The sequence below is a fragment of the Coenobita brevimanus genome, chromosome 73, assembly GCF_032717465.1.
Source record: "Coenobita brevimanus isolate Jiangsu-jjx chromosome 73, ASM3271746v2, whole genome shotgun sequence".
Classification (NCBI taxonomy): Eukaryota; Metazoa; Arthropoda; class Malacostraca; order Decapoda; family Coenobitidae; genus Coenobita; species Coenobita brevimanus.
In genome coordinates this window covers 34,648,887-34,665,574 of record NC_137026.1, presented here as the reverse complement: position 1 = coordinate 34,665,574, position 16,688 = coordinate 34,648,887, and the positions used below count along the sequence as shown (strand labels likewise).

The 16,688-nt window shown below is 41.0% G+C and overlaps 1 protein-coding gene across 1 annotated transcript in view; it reads left to right on the top strand.

Annotated features, from left to right (window-relative positions):
- LOC145407556 (uncharacterized) overlaps nucleotides 1-13,859 on the top strand; it is a 31,254-nt gene extending 17,395 nt beyond the window's left edge. The window contains exons 2-7 of the mRNA XM_080278482.1: nucleotides 857-1,566; nucleotides 3,703-3,839; nucleotides 4,588-5,066; nucleotides 9,781-9,923; nucleotides 10,744-10,929; nucleotides 12,711-13,859. Coding sequence (XP_080134608.1) covers nucleotides 857-1,566; nucleotides 3,703-3,839; nucleotides 4,588-5,066; nucleotides 9,781-9,923; nucleotides 10,744-10,929; nucleotides 12,711-13,820 — 2,765 coding nt within the window. The 3' untranslated portion in view covers nucleotides 13,821-13,859. The remainder of the gene's footprint in view (nucleotides 1-856; nucleotides 1,567-3,702; nucleotides 3,840-4,587; nucleotides 5,067-9,780; nucleotides 9,924-10,743; nucleotides 10,930-12,710) is intronic.
- Nucleotides 13,860-16,688: the final 2,829 nt, after the last annotated feature.

The window sequence follows — 16,688 nt, the reverse complement described above, 5'->3', positions numbered from 1 at the left end:
ATAGAATGACATACCAGAGGACTTCACTGTGGTATACTGTATATATTCAGTTCACCCAGGATACTAAGAGACTTCGGGTGGTATTGCAAGTGGATTTGGAGATTCTTTACACCAATTCCTAACCAATTTATTCTGCACATTGCACCCCAGAATCCCCTTGTATGCTAGTGATGCATTGTCATTACTAGAGTTATATACTGTAAATAACGTACAAGAAACTGGCATGATGTAATATGTGGAATAAATCGCTAAGGAAAATGAACTTGGAAGCCTCCTGTGCCACTTACAATACCTTATTTTATTCAAATTGGGAGTGATTTAGCAAACAGGGCAAAAGAAGGCAGTATCTGATGCTTCCAATGCAGAAGACTTCCCCCCAAACTGAAATATATGGTGTGCTTGTGGTGAAAGTAACAAGAAGTCATCAGAGTGAAGGTATTAAAGTACATATTGTGGCCCCTGACTCATCTAATGTGAAACCAGTGGACTTTAGGTTGAAGCTGCCCATCTCTTTAGTCCACCTTCCTCCTTTTGGGGAAGAGTGAGTGAGGTGAAGGTAATTTCTGTGCCATCAGTACTTTTTTTGTTTTTTTATAATAACAAAACAGAAGAAGGAATAACAAAAGAATAAAAAAAATAATCCTTACACCTGATTATTGGTGTTCTCCATTCATTAGAAATCTGTAGCAGTTGGACTTGAGCAGCATGAAGCCGTCCCTGTTCTGCACCATGTTGTGGTGTATAGTGCCAGATAAGTCACTGAGGAGGTGGTGGTATGAAGTCTCTGAAGCTAATATGAATATGGTGTAATTTGTGTGCATGACAGAGTGAATGATGAGGCATGTGGGTGTTTCAGGGTGGAGAGGCGGTGAGGGAGTAGCCATGCCACCAGATCTTGTACAGTCTGCCCGCCCAGTGGTTGTGCTATCCAGTGGTGGTGGTGGTCACCCTCTTGCCACCACCACCACCGTCACCACCACAACAAGCTGTGAGGGTGCTGAGAGGAGGCAGCACACCTGTGCTGGGGATGTGACAGGGCTGAGTCCCATGGAGATCTGTTCCACCAGTCAGTGCACTACCACTGCAAGCCATGTGGTTGGTGAGAGAGGGCAGCATACCTTTACGGGAGGTGGAGTGAGGCCAGGTGCAGGGGAGATCTGTTCTGTCACAACCACCTGTACCACCATAAGCAATGGGGTTGGCGGAGGGGCACAGCATACCCTTACAGGAGGTGCAGTAAGACCAAATGTGATGGGGATTTGTTGTACCACTACCACCAGTACCACCAACAGCTGTGGGGTTGGTGGAGGGGGGCAACATATCCAAATGGGAAGTGGAGTGAGGCAGGGTTCAACGGCAATCTTTTCTGCAACTACCACCTGTACCACCACTACCACCACCACCTCAGTCTATGGGGTTGGTGTAGGTTTGGTGAGACAGAGTATGAATGTGACCCAGACCAGTCCAGCCACAAGCACCACACCCAACTACTACCTTCTGAAACCAGCTCTTAAAGCAGCATTTGAGCCAGTTGGAGCCACCGACCGCCCCTATACTTTCAAAGAGGTACCTTGCTTCTTCTTGTCTATACTGTCTTACCATTTATAGCACTGTCACATAACTCATACTGTCATTTATACCTGTACCACAACCTTCCTATCATTCTCACCAGTGATTCTTAGCCTATTTCATTCTCACATGACTTCAGTTTTCTTCTCACATGACTTCAGTTTTCTAAGTATTTACTCACCTTTGTCAAAAAGCAGTGTTTAGCGGTGATATATTTCATAGCAGTAATGACAGACATGGCTAAAATGTAGCAGTAATTCATTTGATAACAGATTAGAATGCAGGAATGTAGCCAGGCATTTTGACACTTAAAAAATTTTTACTTGTAACTTTGTAATTGGATATGCCAGCCTGTTTCCCAGCGCCAAAGATGACATTTTGTTCCCCAAGAAGGTGAATCCCCCACAGGATAAGAATCACTAATGTACACCTTCCCTGCATTAAAAAAATAAATAAAAAAGTCATTATCATTCCATTACCAAAGCCATTGTATGAGTTACACCATCACCACATTCATTCCCACAAGTCACCAGTAGAAAATGTGGTAAACAGTAGTAATTGCTCTGGGTCATGTACTTTAATTTGTTCCTGTGTTTATTTATCTTTTCGTATTACTGTACTTGATTTATTAGAGTAGTATATTACTGTGTGAAACCTATTTATATAGGAAGAAAAAATATTAGTAGTTTTTTTTTTTTTAGGTTATTGATGAAGCAGTTTGCAAGTTATAATAATATACAGTATATAAAAAAAATCTGACATGAGATAGTATTCTGGGTGGGATAGGAGGTTCCTGTAGCACCCCTTCCATTGTCATTTATTTTACAAAGCACAGCATGACATTCTCTTTAGGCTGTCGTTTTCATATCAACATTGTTTTTATCATTAACATACAAAAGGATAGTGAGGTGTCATGCAATTTTTTGTTTTTTATTGTAGTTACTGATAATTCTTCGTATGTTCTGCAGTCATTCTTAAATTTGCATATAGCTTGAATAGGTAATATGCAGGAGAATAATTATTTGTCATATGCAGAAGTAAGGTGGAATGGAAAAGTTGTTACAGAGCCTCCTAAGGTGAAAGTGTGTGTGTGTGTGTGTGTGTGTGTGTGTGTGTGTGTGTGTGTGTGTGTGTGTGTGTGTGTGTGTGTGTGTGTAATTCAGTGTTGAGGACATGATGTTACAGTATATATATTTTTTTCCTTGTTGTGGCTCCAGGTTATTGTGAATATGAACCCTGTGGACTGCAGGCTGAAGTTGCCTTTCTCCTGCATTCTTCCATGTCCATTTTGTGGGATAAGGAGTCGAGGAAAATGTGCTGTATAACCAGTTTGTGCTACTACATGAAGGCATCCCTCTCCAACACGTGTATTTCTGTAGTGTTAGATTAGATACGGTATAACAGTACTTCATGTCGCTTGAATACCAGTTACAGATATACAGTAATTCTAGTATTCATGCTCTGTACTTATTATTATCTTCGTTTATTTTTTCTTATGCATTTTTGTGGCCATTATGAATAAGCCTGGTTTACGGAATGTTAATCTAGATCATTTTTTTTCTCATTTTATTCATACCCTTCTTTAACTTCTCGTCAACGTTGAAATACCCTCCTTTTTGGTTAGTTTCTGAATGACCACTATGATGATGCCCTTCATATTTTGTTTTTGAAGCTATCCTGTCTGTTCAGTGTAGGAGAGATGTCTCGAAGTGATAGTGTTATTCCCATCACTTGTTTTTCATCTTAGGGTCAGAATTGTAGATCTTTTTTACCACTGTCATGGGTGTTTGTATTTCATATTTAAAGAAAAAAAATATTATATATAAGATATCAGAGTTTAAAAGCCTTGTTTTGTTGAGTGGTCAAAGTACTTGTTTTATGTTCATCACGTTTCAAACACAATTGTATTTTCCCTATGTATTTTGTATTTACACCTTTATGTATGATGTAGTTATTGTAGGTCTAGGTTCATCCGGAATGTGAACCCAGTGGACTGCAGACTGAGTTCCCCTCGTTCTGCAGTCCATCATCCTCCGTTTGGTGGATAGGGAGGAAACTGAGGGATGTTTGTATGACTGGACACTGGAGCCATGCTTTATACATGTTGGTTCTAATGCCTTGATTTGTTGACAGGTTCTTATGCTGCTGAAAAAATACCTGTTCAGCCACACACACTTGTTTGATAAGAATGACAGGCTGTGGGTGAACTGCGCAAATGACCCCTTGGGAACCGCCATGGGGGTTAGCCGCTTCCACTACAGTCAGGTCAAGTAAGTCCTACATGTTTTAATGCACAGAGATTGGGATGTCTTTTTCCCTCTTTGTTTTTCATCATCTAACTGTTTTATACAGCTTAGAATATACTTTATATTTTTAACTGGAGAAGTTAGATACGGGCTTAAATAACCCCCGTCAGTATGAGAGGCCTTTCCCAAGTCAAGTAAAATTGTCAGGATGCAGCAGGAATATTAAAGCAGTATATTAGAGGAGTATAAACAGCATGATACAGAAGAATGGTGGGTAATATCAAAGATAAGTTGCTTTGAAATAGGTGCTAGAAACTCTTCTAAGTTGACTAGAATATTGGCCTTAACATAATCTTGTAGTAAAGGGAATAAAAATTGCTGTATCTAACCTCCAGTTTTAAAAATTTCTAAGCTAGTTAAATGGAAGAATGTACTGCTGGATTGGATGGTGGCTGGAAAGTGTTAATAATATGCTGAGATGTTTTAGTCATGGGAAGAAAATGGAGGAGACTGACTAAGAGAGAGTGTACGTATGTGAATGAGGCGGAGAGATGGGATGGAGAGGTATGTTATGTGATTGAGGGCGATACAAGTTCCAGGAAGGGTAGCCTGATGGTGGAGGATGGGATAACATGGAGGTGCTTAGTTGTGGCCACTCTATCTATGGTTAAGGCATCTGGTTATAAATATTATTTGGATGATTCCTTTGTCACAACTTTAATTCAGTTTTACTGGGCAGTTGTTTTTATGTTAATGTTTGTCTCTTTTGCAGGTATTTGATGAGTGGATGTTTGGTACTCGCGCAACGTGGGGAGTGTTCAGGTTCATCAGTGCCATCTGGTGCAGCCCCAGTGGTGTCTGAGATGGCTAGGGGTAGTTCTTTTCCCTCACTGCCCTTGGTCGGTCAGAGGATTGTTCCTGTGGTGACTGATATTGCCAGGAGCAATTCTCTTCCCATGCCACCCCTAGCCAGTGAGAGAGTCGCTGCTGTGATGTCTGTTAGTAATGTTACTGGAGCCAATGACAACACGGGGTTGGCTGGCTACAGCCGTAAGCTGACTCCACCCCTCGCCCCTCTCATAAATCCAGCCCTGATTAGGCAGTCGAGTGTGGAGGCAGGATCATCTGGAGGAAGTAGAGTTAGTGGTTTGGGTACCAGGCGTGCACGTACAGTTGATATCACGATCCCTGACATCCCAGATAGCTCTTCTGACGTGGAGTCCGTCTACAGCTACCAAGGATATGAGACAGGTTAGTTCACTCAAATATGAAATTGCAGATTTTACAGCATATGAGAAAGGTTAGTTCACTCAAATATGAAATTGCAGATTTTACAGCTTATCTTTTTGTCACCTTGGTCTGGTATTGATTAAAATGGTTATGTTTTGAGAGTGTCATCAACAGCTGCCAGGGATATGAAACAGATTTGTTCACAGGAGTATGAAACTGCAGGTATTATTGTTTGTTTATCTTCAGTCACCTTGGTCCAGTATTGATTAAAGAGGTTATATTAAAGAACTGTCTCTGTTGTAAGTTGGAGTCCGGATTCCATGGGCATAAATGATGAGTGAATCAGTATGGCCCCTTTGGTTGGGTAGACTGGTTAGTTTCTTCTCTCAGGTTTTTTCCTTGAGTGTGAAAAGAAGTTTGGATGATGATGATGTTAGAGTGAGGTGCCTGAGGTGAGGAAGAGTTGTGGAGTGAGGTTGCTACATTATGGTGAGGACATAGTGGGTAGTTTGTGAGTCATAATTTGTATGGGTAGTGAAGCAGGGAGAGGTACGAGTATGTGAGGACAAGAAAGCCTGGATGCAATTCCATCATTATCCCATGTTTGGAGTTGGGCAAGAGTGAGGTTCCCAGCAAGTCATTGGGAAATCATCTTGATAACCTTGAGAAAAAGCTGCAACTAATGCATAGGTAGTCCCTTATCACTACATCCATCCTCTCAGATAAGGACCCAGATTTGTTCAATAAGGATCCTCTCAAGTACTTACCAGTATAGTACAATCCCAGTTAACCGAGATGTTTGGGGAATTTACCTTCCCGGTTACCGATTTTTCGCGGGTATCTGATATTATATACTCATACATAGACTTTATCATTGCAGTACAGTATATACAATATCACTCGTATCCAGGGCCGCACTAACATTTTTCCATTGAGAAAAACTAAAACACACTGCCATTGACGTAACGCACTTGGTTGCAATGTCTTGTGGTAGTGCAAAGTGCACACAGTAAGTCTGTTTTGTTGAATATTATTCATTACACAGTATTTTATTCATCAGACAGAAAAATAAACTAAAGTAATAAATCTTGAGCAATTATTGGTGAACAGATGATTTGGAAAGAAGTGTTCTACAGTACAGTTATCATGACTCCCTTGCTCACAGTTGTGTATACGTGTCATGGCCTGCCCATTTTATTCCTCACTTGACTACCGTCACCATGTGACCATCCGTCACTCGCCACTCATCTGTTTTGCATATACTGTAATACGATAAATATGAAGGAATTGCAAGCACAGTAGCTAAAATAAATACTTCATTTCTATGAGCTAGAGTTTTTCTTCTCTGCCATCGCAAATGTATTCCAAGTTGACATCGTCTTAGAACACATTTGATGAGTGCCAATGCAAATGCGTTCTAATATGACATCAGCTTAAAACATTTGATGACAGTGCAGATGCGTCCTAAGATGACATAATCGTAGAACACATCTGATGACTGCAAATGGGTTCTCAGATGGCTGTCTTAAATCACATGATGCTAATGCAAATGGGATTTAATAGGACGTCATCTTAGAATGCATTTGATGACAATGCAAATACATTCTAAGATGACAATTTTGGAACACATTTGATGTCAATGCCAATGCAAATGCATTCTAAGATGATATAATCTTAAAATACATTTGATGTCAATGCAAGTGCGTTCTAAGATAACATCTTAGAACGCATTTGATGACAATACAAATGCATTCTGAGATGACATAATCCTAGATATGCATTTGCAGTGGCAGAAAAAATAAACTCTAGCTAATAGAAGTGAACCATTTGTTTAATTTGATGAAATTACCGTACTTGCAATCTCTTATGTATTTACTGATTTATTTGCAAAACAGCTGGGTGGCAAATGAGGGGTGGTGTGATGGCGGTTAGTGAGGGCATGTACACACAGCTGAGCAAGAGTCATGAACCCCTGATTACTATAGAACACTTCTTCCCAATTTGTCAATTCACCAATAAATGCTCATGCTTTATTTCTATAGTTTATTTTCCATGTTTTTTATGAATAAAGTGAATAATATTTAAGAGAATGGACTAGCTGTAGTACAGTACTGCAGTGGTTTCCAACCTGTGAGGCACGCCCCCTAGTGGGGCACAAATGGCTGCCTGGGGGGGCGCGAAGGCATGATAGAGAGGGTAATTATATTTGAAAACTATGAATTATGATGGAAGTCAGTAATTTCTAAATATGGAGAAAATATTTCAGATATGAATAAGAAATCTAGTTATTTGAATATATAAACAATTTCAAAGAATAAGAATCCATGATATTTATTGACACGTGCCAACTATGCCAGTAAAATACAGTATTTGAGGAAGGGGGGCGCAGGGAACGTGTCATTCAGTGAGGGGGGGACGAGAATTGGAAAAGGTTGGAAACCACTTCAGTACTGTAAGATGCTGGAAGCTTATGGGTAGTTAGAGTCGGTTGGTTAGGTAGAAGACTGCACTGGTACCACACATTTTTGGCCAATGAAGAGTACATATACTGTACCTTTTTTTCAGTGGAGTTTATTCATCTTGCTTTTCACACACACACAGACACACACACAACACACACACACACACACACACACACACACACACACACACACACACACACACACACACACACACACACCAAAAAAAAAAAAAAGCTTAGGTCCCTGGGATTTCGTATCATAACTCGTCGAATTTCCTACGTTAAATTCTGTTATCAGTCTTACAATGTTCACTATTATCAAGACTTGCATTTGTCCAACTTTTGTTTTGAGGTGACCACAATGTGTTAAGATCTGTTTGCACTTTAGGCTTCAGAGTACAGTACGAATCTTTAATCAGAACACGACAACACACGATAGCACAACAGCGAGAGTGCATGTTTGCTGACTGACGGCGGAAAGCTGACTGGTGATTTGTGGAGGTATGTGGGGTGACTAATCTATAGGGGGGGAGGACTGGAAAGGGGATTAACTAGGAAACAACTTGACCAGAAATGCCTTCACTTCACATCCCCAACTTTACCCAGTCTCACATGACTAGCCCGTGCTGGGGTGGCCAGTGAAAGTGGCTACTTGCCAGTCCATGAATTTTCCCGTTTGTCTGATCATTCCTGTAGCCTTGTAACCAGATAATTGGGATTATACTGTATATAGAATATCCAATAACACAGAGAATAATGCGATCTGTAATGTAATAATTTATAAAGGAAGGGGTGGTAGGGAGCCACATTAAGGGATGAGAATGCAGTTCAAGGACACTATGATATTCAGCAGTCTTGGCTTACCTGATGTCGTAATGGACTTTCAGGTTCACTGATGGATTAGAAGTGATTTATTTTCATTCAGTCATTCATCATCTAATCCTGTGTTCCCCTGTGAAGAGCGCAGGAGCTTGAGGCTAGGCAAGATGTCTTGACATGTAAGATGAGAGTGACCAGCCTCACTCATCCTTGAGTGGCATTACGTTAGCAATAAACCCCAACCACCCCTTGGATATAAACCTGCACCAACTCAATCCAATTAGAGTGCCTTAATTACCCACTAAACCACCAGTAGATAGTTGGAGGAGTGCAAGTATTCACCCCTCTTTGCCTGTCCCTCCATTTGATTGTTCACAATATATCTCCAAAAGGTAGTGACGGATTTCAATGAAATTCTGAGGATATGTGGATGTGGGTCATGGTCCAAGGAAGAGTTGATTAAATTGTGGTGTTGATCTGAGTTTGAATCTCGGTTCAGGATTGTTTTTCATTTTTGTCCACAAGAAATCTAAAAATGTAATTGATAGATTTCACTGAAGTTTTGTAGGATGCTGATCATGGGTCAAGGAAGAGTTGGCATAATTTTATTGGTAATCTGAGTTGTACCAGTATGGTTTAAGCATTGGCAGAGATATGCACTCTTTGAGGACTGTATTCTTGTTTGCACTGCGCAGTTGACCGTCGTGCGATGTGGTGCGGTGAGAATCTTTCCCTTCTCCGCATTGGGGCTAAGATGCTAATGAATGTGTTTGAGCGAATGAGTAAATTGGGAGTGTGTCGTCTTGTCTCGGCTACCTCCCTTTCCTTTGGGGGAAGCAGCCTAGATAGATTATTGTTTCATTACTTGTGTCTTTATGTTGATCTGTCTCTGAGCATAGATTTGACATCCCAGTCCCAAAGACCTAGTAGTTCTCTGTATGACCTTCACATGTCACCACTTCAGCACTAGTACACACCATCCATATTGAGTACATGCCTGGGGTGTCTCAGAACTGGTGTAATGACTTTAGCGGGGGTGTTGTGAAATTCATACCATTAGACTATTTGCTCCCCCAGCCAGGAATCAAACTCATGTCCTTTCAAACAACACACCAATTCACTAACCATTTGCCCACACTTATTACCCTGTGCTATCCCACCATGGGATTTTGTGTTTTTCTCCAGTTGGGTATTAGCCTGTTCCATCTGATCCCAGCAAATTATCCATTTCATTCCATTGGTGTATTTTTTATTTTGCACTTGTGATTTCCAGACAATTTTATTCACTTAAGGATAGATTTTTCAGCTTGGAGGTGTTAATAATGGCTATGATGGTGATTCTGGCTGTGGTGGCGATGATGATGATGTTGATGTTAATGGTAGTGATTGTGCTGATAATAGTATGATGATGATGAAGATGCTGTCAATGTTATGTTGATGATGATTATATTGCAGCATATTGCCGGAATACGGAGTACGAGACCAGTGATGAGGAAGAGGTGGAAGTGGAAGTTGATACTGTGCCGTTTGAGGAATATGAAGTAGTCTCTGATGATGCTAAGGATGAAGTGCAGTCAGAAACAGAATCCATAATTGAGGTGAGTTGAAACAATTATCCTGTCAAGTCATTAGATTTCATAATTGAGGTGAGTTGAAGCAGTTATCCTACCAAGCCATTAGACTTCATAATTGAGGTATTAGTTATCCCAACAAGCCGTTAATGAGTTGGTTTCAGTATTGCCATAGTCCCCTTTAAGGAATACCCATACTGAGGATGACCATGGAGTAGCTGAATTTTTTTTAATGGACTGGAAGCTAACCCAAGTGCCAAAATCAGTTCAGTTACTTCCTGGCAGTTGCAGGAAATTGTTTAATTAGATCCCTGATTAATGACCACAGACTCCAGCAACTCCACTTTTGCCAAGTAAAATCATCCAACACCAGCTTGAAAAGAAAACCAGTCAAAACTGTCAAAAAGATGACTTACTGTTGTTATTGTGACCGATCTGGACATGAACACAGTTTACTGGAGGCTAAAGTTGCCCTTCTCCAACATTCATATGTCCTCCTGTGGGGGGATAGGGAGGATGATGATGTTTATATAACCAGGCGGCAGAAAAAAAATAAATAAATAATTTGGTTTTACGCCAGGTATCCCCGAAGGGCTAAGGCGTTGCCTCTGGGTAGAGGACTTTTGAACTGGAGCATGTAGCATTTTATGACCGGATGCCCTTCCTGATGTCTACCAATGACCCTTTGGTGGATTCGATCCTCCGACCCTTCGGCCAGAGAGGAGCGCTCTAACCCACTGAGCCACGGCTGCTACACTGCCCAGTTATATTTCTGCCACCATGAGAAGGCGTCTCCCAGCACCTGAGCGACTCATGACAAATACTTATTGTATTAAATTTTTTTCAGGATGTAGAGGTGGCAGTACTGGCATATGCACTGGAGCAGGATGGGTCAGGTGGGGAGGAGGCAGATGATTCTGACACAGAGGACCAGTCAGGGGATGACCCTGAGCTGGTGGGTGAATGCTGGGACTGTCTCACATGTGGCGTTCAGAACAAGCCATTTGTGCGGTACTGTGACAAGTGCTGGCAGGTGAGTCACGGTTGTTTTTATTTCAGCACTGAGGTATTGGAAAGAGGGGGAGATTAAGATGAAGTAGGAGAGAGAAACTAGTATAAGACACTGAAACCGTTCACCACATCCTTATGATAAACCAGGGAAGGACTATTAGAGTGAGACATAGACATTAGAATCTCGGCAGCTTATAATATAAATACAGTACAGTGAGACCTCACTATAACGGACTAATTGGGGCCCAAGGCATTCTAAAAAAAACGAAAATCCGATAAAACCGACATCTGGACTTCCGCCTGCTAATCTGGACTTTTTCTGATGTATCAGACATTAGTCCGGATTGCACCAACGGTTTTTAAACTGTTTTCACTACCATTGCAATACTGTACTGTGTTATACCTTCACTACATTAATCAAATGGTATAATATATATAATAATACAGTACTGTACACTGATAAACATGTCTTTTATGTACCTTATTGTGGTGAACAGAGGCTGAAGTGGTCAGTTGTCCAGACTGCTTCTGGCTTTATCGGACACTCTCCAATACTGTATAACCAAATTTTGGCGCCTGGTGGTTTAGTGGGTAATTATTGCACTCCAATCGGATTGAGCCGGTGAAGGTTTATATCCAAGGGGTGGTTGGGGTTGATTGCTCATGTAATGCCACTCAGGGATGAGTGAGGCTGGTCACTCTCATCTTAAATGTCGAGACCAACTGCCTAGCCCCGGGCTCCTATGCTCCTCATGGGGCAACGTAGGATTAGATGGTGGATGGATTATTATTATTCATCCATCCATCCATCCATCATCCAATCCTACGTTGCCCTATGAGAAGCGTAGAAGCCCGGGTGAGAGGTATATGAGAAAGGGGGGTGTGAGTTGGGAGCAGGGCAGTGAAATGGCAGGGGACAGGGTGACATGGAGGTGATTTCTTTGTGGCCACCCCATATGGGATTAAGGCATCTGGTAATAGATAGATAGGTAGATTATTATTATTATTATCATCATCATCATCATTATTATTATTATTGTTATTATTATTATTAGTTATTATTATTATTTTTATTATTATTATTATTATTAATATTATTTTTATTATTATTTTCTAGTGTTGCAGCTGTACGAGGCTTACATGATGGAGTGTTAGTGCCAACATTAACATAAGGATGTGAGACTATGGTGTGGCAAGAAAATGAAAAATCAAGAGTAAGAGCAATGGAGATGGGACTGCTGAGGAATGTATGTGGAGTACAGAGAGTGGATAGGATATGGAATAATGTGATATGTGAAAGATGCAGAATAAGGAAGTCTATGGATACCAGAATCGAAAAGAGTGTACTGAGATGGTATGGTGATCTGGAAAGAATGGATGACAATAGAGTGGTGAAAAAGGTATATCTGAGTGAATTTGAAGGAGGGAGGAGGTGAGGTGGGCCAAGAAGAAGGTGGAGGGATATGGTGGATGAGTGTGTGAGGAAGAGAGGTGTGGAAGTTGGTGTGAATAAGGGACTGACAAGAGACCGAGTTGGCTGGATGAATTTTGTGTGAAGCGCATAACCAGGGATTTGGCACCTCTTGTTAACGTGACAGGTATATGTGAAACTACAGAATGTGGTGATATTTTTTTTGGCCCATCTGATGGAGCCAGGATTCTGTGGGCTTGATGATGAGTGAATGGAAGTGTGGCCAATTGAATTGGGCAAACTTTGGCTGTCTGGACTTTGCTACTCCTCACCCAGCCTTAGGGTGGGAATGGAGATCCATATGATGATGATGATGATTATTATCTTCTCAGTTGAGGAAGAACTGGCTCCCCGATCGACCAAAGAGGCGAAAGAGGAAGCCACGACCAAAGAAGAGGCACCTGCGACGAAGGACGGAATCATTGCAGAGTGACGGCCCTACAATTGAGGTCACTATTTCCACCGCATCATTACCACCGCCAGCCTGCTCACCCTCCAAAACCAACACCAACACTATAGACACTGTGGATGGGTATAATGAACTTGCCAGGTCAGATACTCCCACCCTTCCACCACCTCCAGCACCAGCTCGTTCCCTCTCACTCACCTCCAATGCTTCCACTACAGACAGCTGCCTTGAGTCCTGTGACTTCTCCAGAACCTCCTCTAATGCCTCCACCGTCTCGCTGAAAAGTCCCACCCCAGAAAGAATTTATCCATTGTACCAAAACTCGCAAGACTCAGGAATTTCCTCCTCCCAAGATTTCACTGAGGAAATGAATATGGTGGAAAATAACGAGGATCCTGTTGTGGAGGAAAGGCATTCAGAGCCTTCAACCAGTACGAGTTCTTCTCAGTGCAGTCCACTGAACTCACGTATAGATGAGGCTGGGGCCACATCGAAAGTGAAAACAACAACAGCCCTGTCTTCTGCAAGTGCTAAAGCATCATCAGAAAGCATGTCACTAGACTCCAATAGACTTCCCGAACCTCAGAGCAGTGGCAGGAAGCGCAGGTCATCTAGTCTAGAGGAGAGCAGGTCAAGAAAAAGGCGCAAGACAGCTGAGGAACCAGAGGAGGACCTGTATAGCTTTGAGGCCAAGGCTAAGGACTTTATTCTAGCCTTGCAAGCCCCAGTTGGACAGGAGTGGCTTAAGTCAGCAGAGGGCAGACATTTCCTCTCCTTACCATGTATACAGGCAGGGGCAGCACGAGCCTGTAGGAGAGATATTATGGGTGCGTGTAGTAGTCTAGATGACCTGGAATCCTCACAGCTCTGTTCCTTGTGCTATCTTAGACCTAAGAATGCCTCAATCATACACGGGCGACTCTCCCACCAAGCCACGTGTTACCAGTGTGCACGTCGCCTCCTGAATGCCGGTGAACGCTGCCCCGTCTGCCGGCGCAAGATACACATGGTCTGTAAACACATACTGGTTTGATTGACACACAGCTTCATTTGATAGGTATTTAAGTTCAGAATATGGCAGGATCTCCACTTGTTTGATTTTTGGGAATTTGGCAGTTTATTATGTTCAAAGTACTCCAGGATCTCAGTTATGAAATTTTGAAAGTTTATGTTCTAAGTAGTTACTGCATGATTCCAAGTGATTGTTGATGGATTATTTATGTTCAAAAGTACTGCAGGATCTCTATCCATGCAATTTTAAGTCCTGCAAGGTTGAATTCTTTTTGGCTAAGGAGGCTCACCATAGCATGTTTAGACTGACAAAGAATCCTAACCCTTTTCAGTTCAGTTGATGGACAGATGTAGTCTGAATGGTGAATTTAAGTAATAACCAAAGAGACTAATGTTTTCTCAAACCTTTATCAGTTCATTTGATGGCCAGATGTAGTCAGAAGGATAGATTTAACTAGTAACCAAGGAAATCAATTTTTACTATATCCTGACAAAGATCCGTAGCCCTTTTCAGTTCAGTTGGTAGCCAGATGTAGTCAGATAGGAGGGTTGATTTGACTAGTAACCAAGGATACTAATTTGAGTCTCCTAACTAAGGCTGATGGAATTTACTGCAACTACCCCACCTTTGTATTAAAGTTGTATTGATTGGCTCAGTTCCTTCAGGTGAAAACAAATTGAGTATCGCCTTAGATTATTTAGTTATTATTATTTATTTATTTGTTTATTTTTATTTTATTTTTTATCACAAGACACAGTATACCAGAAAATACTAAATCTTCAGTATAGTGACATGCTTAAATTAGTTTATTCTTGCTGCCTGCAGATCATTCTATTCAGGTTTTGGGAGACATGTATTGAAGGGGAAGGATACATCTAACCTCTCAGGTTCAGACAGTCTCTCCAATAAAATTGTCTCGTTTTATTTCATTTAGTTTTTGAAGGTTCCAACATGCTTGCATGCATCAGGCATGGTCACCTAATGGTGGCTTTCCATGCTGCTTGATCTTTGGCAACTTCCCTGCTCAGTCCCTTATCCCTGAGGTCACACTTCTGTCTAGGTTCAGTAATAATAAAATGAAAAGTACATAAGATTGACCAGACTTATTTTTGTTGTGGCCCCAGGGTCATCTGAAATGTGAACCCACAAGATTGCAAGTTTAATTGGCCCTTCTCATGCAGTCTGTCATCCACCTTTCAAGGGATAGGGATGTTTGTGTAACCAGGCAGTTGAATTGCCCAGTTATATCAGTGCCACAACATGATGGTATTGCTCTCCATATGCAGAACAAGAGGGCCTCTTTAGCCAATAAGAATTCTGTGCAAGCGAGCCTTAGATTACAGTGTGTTTGTTCTAACCTGACAAATAGGGTTGGGCCGATTAATTGGCAGGTAATTGGTAATCAGCCTCGTCAGCCACTTTGCTGATTAATGAGCAATTGGCCTTTTGACCAATTAATTGGGGCCGATTAGTTGAAGATGCTTATTTCTGTCTTTTATACTAACCTGCATAACATATTAATGTGAGTATGGTGATGTTACCAAAACTCTGATACCCTCTCCAAAGTATTTATTTCAAGTAAAGTTTCTATGCAAGTGTATACTAGTTACCATACATTATCTATATCAGTTATATGTGCTCCTTCGGTTTATTTTTACCAGTTCCCATAATATGATACAGATAGACAGGTAATGAAAATAAAAGAAGTTTTTCATTGTGTTATACTTCTTCATAAAGATTGATACATTTTCTGTACGCCATTTCTAGTAGCATCTAGGATCACCACAAGGACAAGAAAAATGGCAAATTATAACAAATTACAACCAGGATGCATAGAACAAGATGTTGTAACAAAGCAAAACTAGATTACAGAAGAGTGGCAGATGACTAAAACTATTTGCCCTCCATACAGGAGATGGCAGTTGGGCAGTAAACAGTCGAAAATAACATAATGGTGTTGTCTTTAACTTTGTGCTACCAATAATTTCATGAAGATTAATCTATCCATCCATCTATCATCCAATCCTACATTGCCCCATGAGGAGCGTAGGAGATTAATCACACTTAAAATTGCTTGATTATTGACTACCAGTTAATCGGTAATAGGCAAAATTGCTTATCGGCCCAACCCTACTAACAAAGATCTCTGCTTTCAGTTCAGTTGATGGCCAGGTGTGGTCAGATTGTATTTAGTTATTAACCAACGAGTCTTATTCCCATCTTATCATCAAGGCTTACTGAATTTCATGCAGTCACAACTCTGTATTCAGATTCTGGGAGTAACCCAATTCTGTCAGGTGAAAACAGACCCACTGTAGAAATGGAGGACATTTATTTGGCTCCTAAACTCAAGGATCTCATGCTTATCTTACTTTTAAGCACATCCCTCACCTCCAATTTTTGCCACCTCAAAATAATTCCCTTCATTTAATTCATACCATACATAGGGCATATTATGAGCAACTTAAACATACATAGAGCATAGTTTGAACAACCTAGCAACTGTTTCATACAGTGAATGGTTGTAGAAGAAAGTTGTATTTTGATAATTCTCATCAGCGCCAAAGCTCAAAGATCTCAATATTATGTGACTTTTCAACCCTCCATCCACCCCTACAAATACTCCATGTATATACCTATTTATCCATCTCTCTCTGTGTCAGTCTGTCTTTACCCAAATGCTTTAATTTTAGAAGGGTTGACCTCAAACAGATCTCCAATAGTTTTCATCAGCACTTAAAGATCTCAATAACATGTGATTCCATAACTCCCATCCTCCTCATACTTCTGCCTTCAAATAATCCATATTTATCTATCTTTGTCTCTGTATCTCTATATCTATCTATCCATGCCAAATGCTTTGATTTTAGAAGGGGTAGCCACGAAAAG